The 11,636-nt window shown below is 37.5% G+C and overlaps 1 protein-coding gene across 5 annotated transcripts in view; it reads right to left on the bottom strand.

Annotated features, from left to right (window-relative positions):
• Positions 1-11,636, bottom strand: part of ARFIP1 (ARF interacting protein 1) — a 140,081-nt gene that overhangs the window by 43,754 nt on the left and 84,691 nt on the right. For all 5 annotated transcript variants that reach the window (XM_070386662.1, XM_070386658.1, XM_070386659.1 and 2 more), the window contains 2 exons: positions 6,562-6,783; positions 216-373 (listed from right to left, as the gene is read on the bottom strand). In XM_070386662.1, coding sequence (XP_070242763.1) covers positions 216-373; positions 6,562-6,783 — 380 coding nt within the window. The remainder of the gene's footprint in view (positions 1-215; positions 374-6,561; positions 6,784-11,636) is intronic.

The following is an 11,636-nucleotide window of genomic DNA, read 5'->3' as shown; positions in this document are numbered from 1 at the left end:
CCTACCAGGCTCCGCGGTCCATGGGATTTTCCAGGCAAGAGTATTGGAGTGGGTTGCCATTGCGTTCTCCAGTGGGCTCTCCTACAACACTCTAATAACACATTTTTTTGTTGTTCATATTGACCAGAGTTGGTTTCTCTTGTTGGCAACCCCAAATCTTACCTGAATTATGTATTATCTGTAAAACAAACGATATAATGAAAATCTATACATACCTGGCACTTTCATACTGTTTCACAGTCATTAATGTATCTTCAATTGTTTTATTCACCAAAGTGTTTACACTGGCAATGAAAAAATTAATGGCTCCTAGAAGAGTCTCTCCATTTTTAGCTAGCAGCTTCTGGGTATCTGCATTATAGCCAAATTCTTCCTAAAACAAAAAAAAAAAGTCACTTTAATTTATTCCGCTGTAAATCAGTAAATGTGACTAAAGAAAATCTCAAACACATCACTATTGGGAAAATATTTGATTTAGAAATCTAGCTATAGAAGTTTTTTCCTTTCAATGTTTAAATAAATAGGAATCTAAATCACAACTAGCTATACAATTACAGAAAAAGTCTAGTAAACCAAACTGTCATTAGCTTAGATGTACAGCTAAAATGAAATAATTTTAAAGTTAAACTACTTTGTACTAGAAAGAATATTTTCATTTCCACGTTTTGTTTCTATTATACTGTAAGCACAGCTGTTAAGAAGAAAAATATAGCAGATTATTAATCAGAGAGGTTTTAACTTTCACAACCAAATTAGGTAACAATTGGCTAAAACTTTCAGACATAAAATAGACTACAATTTTTGTGTTTTGACTGAATCTCCTCAAAGTATAAATATTAACAATACACATTTCTTTGTAAACCTAGTGACCAACCGACTCTCAAGCTCAGGTCTATCTGGACAAACAGCTGAGGAAGGATCACTCAACACCAGTTTTAGTTCATTCTCTCTGAATAAACTGAGTCTTGGCTTAGCAAACATTACACACGACTCCTTAACATATGGACAGCAAGGACTAACTAAATTTTCAGCAGGGAAAGCTTTCCAGTCTAAGTTTGATTAATTAACTGATTATCAGGAACATATCTGACCAAATAAAAACTTTGATCATATCAACTTTAGAACTGAATATATGAGGTATATCATTTAATTTGAGGATTCTGACTTTGTTAAAAATACTTTTAAGTTACAAGTGAAAAAAAAAAAAGACGATGTAAATAGCTTCTCCAGATTTCTTTTTGGTGATGCAAACAGACAAGAAGTGTTTATCTCACGATTACGTAATTCTTCCAGGCAACGCTGTCGTTCTTCTGTCTTATTATCTTACTCATTTTTAACATGGAAGGGAAAAACTGATGAGCAATAATGAAATAATTCCTAAGATGAGGAAACAGCAAAATGTCTTAAGATATAAGAAAATAAGATCATTAAGATCCCATACTGTGTATTCGATCTCCAATGACTCATATGGTAGTTGCAAGATAAAACATTTATTCTATTTTTAAAAATTAGTAAATTTATCATTGGAAGATCTCTAAGAAAGAATAAAAGTCATAAAATACCAATCCTTACAAAGAGAAATGCTCAAATAAGAAACTCAAAAATTAAAACTCAGTCCTCTAACTTTCCTGGTGGAAAGTTAAAGAATCCATCAGCCAATGCAGGAGACATGGGTTCAATCTCTGGTCCAGGAAGATCCCATATGCTGCAGAGCAATTAAATCTGTGTGCCACAACTATTGAACCTGTGCTCTGGAGCCCAGGAGCCATACCTATTGAGCCCATGTGCGGCAACTCCTGAAGCCTGAGGACTCTAGAGCCCATGCTCTGTAACAAGAGAAGCCACCAAAAGCCTATGCAGCAATGAAGAGCCAGCACAGCCAAAAATAAAAAAATAAATACAAAAATAAAATTAAGAAAAAAAACAGAAAAAAATAAAGTTATTAAAAAATAAAACTGGGTCCAACAGACTTGAATCCCCTTCATGGATCACTGCCTTGTCGCAGAGAAGGGGCTGTGTAACTCAATGAAATTATGAGCCACGCTGTCCATGCAGGGCCACCCAAGACAGACAGGTCACAGTGAAGAGTTCTGACAAACTGTGGTCCACTGGAGAAGGGAATGACAAACCACTCCAGTATTCTTACCTGGAGAACCTCATGAAAAGGCTAAAAGACAGGATGCTGGAAGATGAGCTCCCTAGGTCGGAAGGTGTCCAATATGCTACTGGGGAAGAGCGGAGGACAATTTCTAACAGCTACGGTAAGAATGAGCGCCGAGGCCAAAGCCAGAATGATGCTCAGATGTGGATGTGTCTGGTGGTGAAAGTAAAGTCTGATGCTGTAAAGAACAATATTGGATAGGAACATGGAATGTTAGGTCCATGAATCAAGGTAAATTGGATGTGGACAAGCAGGAGATGTAAAGTCTGAACATCAACATCTTGGGCATCAGTGAACTAAAATGGATGTAAATAGCAGAATATAATTCAGATAAACATTATATCTACTACTGTGGACGAGAATTCCTTATAAGAAATGGAGTTACCCTCACAGTCAACAGAAGAGTCTGAAATACAGTACTGGGGTGCAATCTCAAAAACGACAGAATGATCATGGTTCGTTTCCAAGGAAACCATTCAACATCACAGAAAGGCAAATCTATGCCCCAGCCACTGATGGTGAAGACTGGTATGACCTAAATTAAATCCTTTATGATTATATACTGGAGGTGACAAATAGATTCAAGGGATTAGATCTGATAGATAAAGAGTGCCTGAAGAACTATGGACTGAGGTTTATAATACTGTACAGGAGACAGTGACCAAAACCATCCCAAAGAAAAAGAAACAGAAATGCAAGAAGGCAAAGTGGTTTCTGAGGAGAGTTTATAAACAGCCGAGGAAAGAAAGAGAATCGAAAGATAAGGGAGAAAGGGAAAGATACACCCAAATGAATGCAGAGTTCCAGAGAACAGCAAGGAGAGATAAGAAGGTCTTCTTAAATGAACAATGCAAAGAAATAAGAGGAAAACCATAAAATGGAAAAGACTAGAAATCTTTTCAAGAAAACTGGAGATATCAAGGGAATATTTCATACAAGGACAGATCCTTACCATTTTTGTCTTTTATCATGCCTAACAGAAGTAGAAGAAATTAAAAAGAGGTGGCAAGAATACACAAAAGAACTATACAAGAAAGGTCTTAATGACCTAGATAACCATGATGGTGTGGTCACTCACCTAGAGCTGGATATCCTTAAGTGTGAAGCCAAGTGGGCCTTAGGAAACATTACTATGAACAAAGCTAGTGAAGGTGATGGAATTCCAGTCGAGCTATTTCAAATCCTAAAAGACAATGCTGTGAAAGTGCTGCACTCAATATGCCAGCAAACTTGGAAAACCCAGCAGTGGCCACAGGACTGGAAAAGGTCAGTTTTCATTCCAATCCCAAAGAAGGGCAATGCGAAGGAATGTTCAAACTACCGCACAATTGTACTCATCTCGCATGCTAGGTAGTTTATGCTCAAATTACTTTAAGCTAGGCTTCAGCAGTATATGAACTGAGAAGTTCCAGATGTACAAGCTGGGTTTAGAAAAGGCAGAGCAACCAGAGATCAAATTGCCAACATTCATTGGATGGTGGAGAAAGCAAAGGAGCTCCAGAAAAACATCTACTTCTGCTTCACTGACTACACTTAACCCTCCGACTGTGGGGATCACAACAAACTGTGTAAAATTCTTAAAGTGATGGGAATACCAGACCACCTTACCTGTCTCCTGAGAAACAGGAACTTGAACTTCTTGTGGTTCAAGAAGCAATAGAACCGGACATGGAACAGTGGCCTGGTTCAGAATTGGGAAAGGAGTAAGGCTATATATTACCTTATTTATTTAACTTCGATGCAGAGTACATCATGTGAAATGCTGGACTGGATGAATCACAAGTTGGAATCAAGACTGCCAGGAGAAATATCAACAACTTCAGATATGCATACGAGATCACTCAAACGGCACAAAGTGAAGAAGAACTAGAGAGACTCTTAATGAGGGTGAAAAAGTAGAGTGAAAAAGTTGGCTTGAAACTCAACATTCAAAAACCTAAGATCATGGCATCCAGTCCCATCACTTCATGGCAAACAGAAGGAGAATAAGTGAAAACAGTGATAGACTTGATTTTCTTGGACAACAAAATCACTATGTATGGTGACTGCAGCTAAGAGATTAAAAGATGCTTGCTCCTTGGAACGAAAGCTACGACAAACCTAGACAGTGTATTAAAAAGCAGAGTCATCACTTTGCCAACAAAGATCTATATAGTCAAGGCTATGGTTTTTCCAGTAGTCATGTATGGATGTGAGAGATGGACTAAAGAAAGCTGAAAGCCGAAGAATGGATGCTTTTGAACTGTGGTGCCGGAGAAGACTCTTGAGAGTCCCTTGGACAACAAGGAGACCCAACCAGTTAATCCTAAAGGAATTAAGTCCTGAATATTCACTGGAAGGACTATGCTGAGGCTCCAATCCTGTGGTCACCTGATGGGAAGAGCTAACTCACTAGAAAAGACCTTGATGTTGGGAAAGATTGAAGGCAAAAGGAGAACGGGGTAGCAGAGGATGAGACAGTCAGACAGCATCACTGACTCAATGGACATAAATTAGGGCAAATTCTGGGAGACAGTGGAGGACAGAGGAGCCTGGTGTGCTACAGTCCATGGGGTTGCAAAGAGCCGGACACGACTCAGAAACTGAACAATAACAACAATGGACTTGAATACTGAGGACCTGAATATGCTCAGGTTTTTTTTTTTTTAAAGGACTTCATATCTGTAAAAGAAAGGTAATAAAAGTACTACTAACTAAGTCTGAGCATTGGATGAGCTAACACACATGTATGCAACTCAGAGCTGTATCTGATGTACAGTAAGTCCCCAATTGGCACTAAGTATTATAATCAATAGACTCTACTCAATGTAGCATCACTGATAACACTGCTGTACTTCCCCAGACCCTATACTCTGATCACCTCTTTCCATACTGTGGGGATTTTTTTCTGGGTCACACCTTCTAAAGCTCTCACTTAAAGAGACAGGCAGAGATCAGGAAGAGACAGAAAGACCTGAATATAAATTCCACTTCCATCTTTTGTTTTTCATGATTTCATAAAACCTACCTAACCATCCTGGCCTCCATTTCCTCCTCTATAAAATGAGGATAACATTTCTTCCAGTGTTATTAGAGAAATTACATGATATAATGGCTAAAAAGCACTCCGCCCATCACACTGAAATTGTGGATACTCAGTAATAACAGCTGCTATAACTCAGCTTCCTAAATATTAGTTTCATTCTTCTTTTTGTCTAGTGACTCAGTTAGAATTGAATCTCAATATTTATCTCAATATTGTCATCTCTAGCCAAACTTTCTTTGTCCAAGATTCTAGATTATTAACAAATAATTTAATGCTCTAAATGATCTAACTTCTCAAGTTATTCGTCTGTAGGGGATTTTCGTAGAAAAGGGATTTCTACATCTTTTGGTTCCAGGTGAGGAAAAAAAGACATAAAAGGAGTAATTTAAGATATCATTAGATGGGACTTCCCGGGTGGTCCAGTGATTATGAGTCCACTTTGCAATTCAGAGGACACAGGTTCTACCCCTGGTCCAGGAAGATCTCACATGAGGCAGAGCAACTAAGCCCGTCTGCCACAACCAGTGAGCCTGCAGGCTGCAGCTACCGAAGCCTGTGCACTCCAGGGCCCATGCTCCCAGTGAGAGAAGCCAGCGCACCACAGCTGCAGAGCAGCGCCTGCTTGCTGCAACTAGAGAAAACCCACAGGCAGCAACAGAGAGCCAGCCAAAAAAAAGACAGCATAAGAAATGAATAATGCTTTCTATACACGGAAAAATAATTTCATTCTAAAATTCATAACTTACACTAATGAAAAAGCGTATCACAAATTAAGTCAAGTAAGTCTTGTTTAGGACATTCAGAGACTAGGTAAGAGATTTTCAACATGCTGTGCTAAGTTGCTTCAGTTGTGTCCGACTCTGCAAACCTATGGACCACAGCCTGCCATGCACCTCTGTCCAGGGGGTTTCCCAGGCAAGAATACTGGAGATGTTTGCCACTTTCTCCTCCAGGGGATATTCCTGACCCAGGGATCGAACCTGTGTCTTCTGCATTGGCAGGCAAGTTCTTTACCACTAACGCCACCCGGGAAGCCCCAAGATTTTCAACAGGTGCCTGAATTTACTTTTTACCCACACCCAGTTATTTACATGATTATATATGATTCTTTCTAGGCTCAAGCAGGCTGAGTACTCTTTTTCCTTTCCTCTAACCAAGTTCCCTTTCCCTGAAACCTCCAGCTGACATTTTCTTTGGATCAGTATTTCAACAAAAGTCAGCTGAGCCTTCTTGAAATAAAAGAATACCACAAGATTCCAATTTTATTAGAGTCAACAAATCAGAAATGTAACAAATTGCCTCTTAGAACACTCCTATTGCCGTTTTCACCCTTTTCACCCCTCTCCCCTCCGAGAGTTATTTCAAATAATCTTACATGGAGTTCTAGTGATTTTAAACTCAGGTCAGCAAACGCATCTCCAAGTTGCCTTTGGGTATGCACCATCTGGAAAAGCTGGGTCGATAGGGTCTGAGCCAGTTTTAGAATATTTTCGTATTTTTTCTTGTTATCTCTTAATATATCAATCTGAGCTTCAAGTTCAAGGTCCACAGTTCTTGATCCACGGCCCAGCTTCTCAGAGATAATTTGTCGAGTGCACTAAAAGTAGAAAGATGTATTTTGTTTAGGAAAAAAAAAAAAGAACAAAAGATAAAAGCAGTAATCCAAAGTGCACACACTGAAGCAAAGGGTATACACAATTTCTGGCTTCAAACAAGCTAGCCTAACAAACTGCAAACTTTCAGTCCCCTTTAGACGTTCATCAGGACCCAGAAAGTACACTTACCAATCATGCCTATTAATTATTACTAATCAGAGATTTTCAAAACTCACCTAGCTAATTTATATACTGCCACATGAGTTCTCTCATGTAATCATATTTCAAGCTCTGTGCATTTTGGTAGATGATTTAAAACAACTGACATACTTAGCATTGATTTAAGAATACTGGACTATTAATATAGGAATAATAAGAATACCAAAACTGTACTTTCTTATTAGTTTCAAATGCTTTTTTCCCTTCTAGATTTCCCTTAAATAGTTGTGTGTGTGTGTGTGTGTGTGTGTGTGTGTGTGTGAACAGGAAGAATGAAGGGAAGAAAGGAAGGAGAAAGAAGAGGGGATGGAGAGGAGGGAAGGGAGAAGGCCAGAGAAGGAGGTAGAGATTAGAGATTTCTGAATTCTTCTTCTACTTTTGCCTAGATAAAATAGTATTAAACTATGTTACTCTATTCTATGGTATTCTATTTCTGTTCCAGAAATGATACAAGAGCTTACAGTTTTCAATTCACTACTCAACAATACATTATAAGAGCAACCATATAGGGCATTAATATAATCATTATCATTTAAAGTTAAAAATATTATAAAAAGTAGTAAATAAGCACTGAAATTTTTAAAATTTGCAAATATGTTATTTTATCATGTCTTTTAAAGTTTGGTTACAGAATTAGTATTTGTTGTAGAAGTGAAAATAATGAATGAAATAAAAATGAATGTCCTCTTCCTTTAATTCGACTGGATAGTAGAAAACTATTAATAAGACTTCCCTTTAAACCTATATAATCACATACATAATATTTTTAAAGTAAACATGAAACTATGCTATACATCATATCCGAGCATTTTTTTTTTCTTTAATAGAAAATTATTTAATTAGTATACATGTGTTCCCCATCCTGAACCCTCCTCCCTCCTCCCTCCCCACACCATCCCTCTGGGTCGTCCCAGTGCACCAGCCCCAAGCATCCAGCATCGTGCATTGAACCTGGACTGGCATCTCGTTTCATACATGACGTTTCACATGTTTCAATGCCATTCTCCCAAATCTTCCCACCCTCTCCCTCTCCCACAGAGTCCATAAGACTGTTCTATACATCAGTGTCTCTTTTGCTGTCTCGTATACAGGGTTATCGTTACCATCTTTCTAAATTCCATATACATGCGTTAGTATACTGTATTGGTGTTTTTCCTTCTGGCTCACTTCACTCTGTATAATAGGCTCCAGTTTCATCCACCTCATTAAAACTGATTCAAATGTATTCTTTTTAATGGCTGAGTAATACTCCATTGTGTATATGTACCACAGCTTTCTTATCCATTCATCTGCTGATGGACATCTAGGTTGCTTCCATGTCCTGGCTATTATAAACAGTGCTCACGATGAACATTGGGGTACACGTGTCTCTTTCCCTTCTGGTTTCCTCAGTGTGTATGCCCAGCAGTGGGATTGCTGGATCATAAGGCAGTTCTATTTCCAGTTTTTAAGGAATCTCACACTGTTCTCCATAGTGGCTGTACTAGTTTGCATTCCCACCAACAGTGTAAGAGGGTTCCCTTTTCTCCACACCCTCTCCAGCATTTATTATTTGTAGACTTTTGGATCGCAGCCATTCTGACTGGTGTGAAATGGTACCTCATAGTGGTTTTGATTTGCATTTCTCTGATAATGAGTGATGTTGAGCATCTTTTCATGTGTTTGTTAGCCATCTGTATGTCTTCTTTGGAGAAATGTCTATTTAGATCTTTGGCCCATTTTTTGATCGGGTCATTTATTTTTCTGGAGTTGAGCTGTAGGAGTTGCTTGTATATTTTTGAGATTAGTTGTTTGTCGGTTGCTTCATTTGCTATTATTTTCTCCCATTCTGAAGGCCTTTTCCTCGTCAACACATATAAATCTATTATTGTGTCCGACTCTTAGTGACCCCATGGACTGTAGCCTACCGCGCTCCTCCGTCCATGGGATTTTCCAGGCAAGAGTACTGGAGTGGGGTGCCATTGCCTTCTCCAGGGAATCTTCCCAACCCAGAGATCAAACCTGGGTCTCCCTCACTGTAGGCAGACGCTTTACCATCTGAGCCACCAGGGAAGTCTATTTATCCTTTTAACGGTAACATATATGCTACTTATATTTTTCTATTTAAATAGAAATGAATTCCCTGACACTCTCTATTACCATCAATTAAGGATCTTTACAAATAAACTTTTATAAATAAAAGAGTTCTTTTAAAAACAAAAAAGTAGAGAAATTAACTCTATAGAAAGTGATAGGAAGATGAAAGGCCAAACTCATAGAAGGGATAAAACTATTTCTATGGAAAACACACAAACACTCTTTGGGGATGAAAAACACATAAAGAGAACATTTAACCTCAGACTTTGTGATTTTAATGAGAGAACATCAGCAAGTAATATTTGAAATGGTAACAAGATCAAGATATACCACTCATTTCCACTTTTCTTCCACACAAGGATTTTCCCTATGCAACAGAATATTATCAGAGGCATTTACCTACTCTTAAGCCAAAGCATGTGGTACTTTCCATAGCTATCCAGATATAATAGTCTGTTGAAAACCAAGAAGCCAGAATTCATTGAAGGAACTTGGCAGACTGGGCAAAATGAAAGAAATGTCTACTTTTGTCTGAGTGGTCATTTTTTTTACAGAAATAATGGTGATAAGCAGACAGTAAGGTCAAAGGTTTAATGAGGAAATTTTTTTTTGTTTCCAGGAAGCTATGGCAATGGGAAAAGTAAGGCAAGAGTATAAGGCATCAAATCTGGACACCTTAAACAAGTTTTGAAACTGAACTTCAGAGCTTATATTCCAATACAGATAACTAACCACTCTCAAGGAAATCTAAGTAATCTGGAAGTGAGAATGCTACAGACAGCCTCTGTGGGGCTTTGTAAAGAAAGCTGCAGTGAGAAAACATAAAGTGCGAGGCATTTCCCCACTCATCAGGGTCCCAGAGCAAGTTTCTCATAGGATCACAGAAAAACAGAATTTTATTTAAGTTGCTTCCTAGTAAATACTGAAATTGAAGTGCAAAATCGAAGGTATATATTACATACCTTCAGTATACATTATAAAGCAAGTTTAAAAGAGAAGACAATTAAAAATTCTCAGTTCTTTACCCTTCTCCAAAGTCCCTGAAAATGCAGATGACTTTCCATGATCTGTGGTCCTGTCCAGCTTTCCATATAAATGAATGATTTACTTTGAGGATAAAAGGACAAACGGAGTAAAGTTAAACATGCAGGAAAAAGCAAAAGTAAATTATTGCTCTACAGAGATTTCCTACTTGGGAGAGGACAAAATAATGATAAATAGTGTATAAAATACCATGAATCACCACCGCACAGGTCATGAATTTACAAGATAATCACTGGATACTATTAGTATTTAAATAGCACCAAGAGCTTAGAATAAAACAATTAGGTACAAGGGAAAGAATAAGCTAATGGCAGCAAAAGACAGATACTATATTAAGAAAGTTGTTAAGACTAAAGGATAGGGAAGAAGGGAGCCTAAAGTAAATATCAGAACCTGAACAGTGGAAACAGATAAACTAGTAAATAAATAATATGGTAAGAAAGCCAGGAATGAAAGTTTAAAAGATACTGGCTTTAAGCCAACAAATATTCATTTGCTAAAGGTATGAATACTGGTGGCAAGTTCTTAAAACATTTTTAAAAAGAATTTAATGTTTGGAAGAGACATTAAATAGGTCTGGATGCTAAAACTGAGATTATTCTTTAAAAAACAAGACAGACTTCTACAAGTACCCTATATTCTATATTTGCAAAATACAAAAATGAACAAAAATGATAAACCAGAGTTTATTATTCACACTGATTCCTGTAGATGAGAGAAAATAAGAAAATAAATAAATTTTGGATTCAAACTGGAATAAATAAAATCAGGTAGATTAAAATAATATTTAAGAAAATAGGTTCAAGGCCTAAACTTAAAATCACTTCTCTTACATATTTGGTTTTAATCACCAGACTAATCTTGGAGCCAATATTAGCACTTCCTTTATTAAACACCAACAAAGAAGTGCTAATATCCTCTTTGAGTAAAAGCTTTAAAGTGTCTGCCAGAGAACAGAAACAGAAGAAATTAAAAACAAAAATCATGAAGAAACTGAAGTCCATGAAAGAGAATCAAAGTCATAGCCAGAATCAAATTCCTCAGAGTATGATGGATAATAAGCACAAATCAGAATCAACACTTGAAGGATTATCCTAATGACAATGAATGTCCTATGTCGGCTCATAATTTGGACTAAAAAGGTCAAAAAGACAGAAGAACACAGTTGTATGTCAGTCCAGACACACTGAGCTACAAACTCCATAAAATCATGTAAGCTAGGACTTTCTCTCTTTTGACTTAGATTGAGATACACAAATTATTCTGATGAAAAAAATTTTTCAGTTAAAAATAAAATGATCACTGAAAGAATGATAACTCCTTCACATAGTACTGTGCCATGTGTATGCATTATGAAGTCTGGTTATTTTCAATAACAGAAAATCTGAATGTGGTACAGTAATGCAAAAAAAAGTGAAAGTGTTAGTTGCTCAGCCGTGTCCGATTCCTTGCGACCCTGTGGACTTGTACAGACCACTAGGCTCCTCTGTCCATGAATTCTCCAGGCAAGAATACT

The sequence above is a fragment of the Bos mutus genome, chromosome 17, assembly GCF_027580195.1.
Source record: "Bos mutus isolate GX-2022 chromosome 17, NWIPB_WYAK_1.1, whole genome shotgun sequence".
Lineage (NCBI taxonomy): Eukaryota > Metazoa > Chordata > Mammalia > Artiodactyla > Bovidae > Bos > Bos mutus.
The sequence above is the reverse complement of the archived record's forward strand: the minus strand, read 5'-3'. Positions and strand labels throughout refer to the sequence as shown.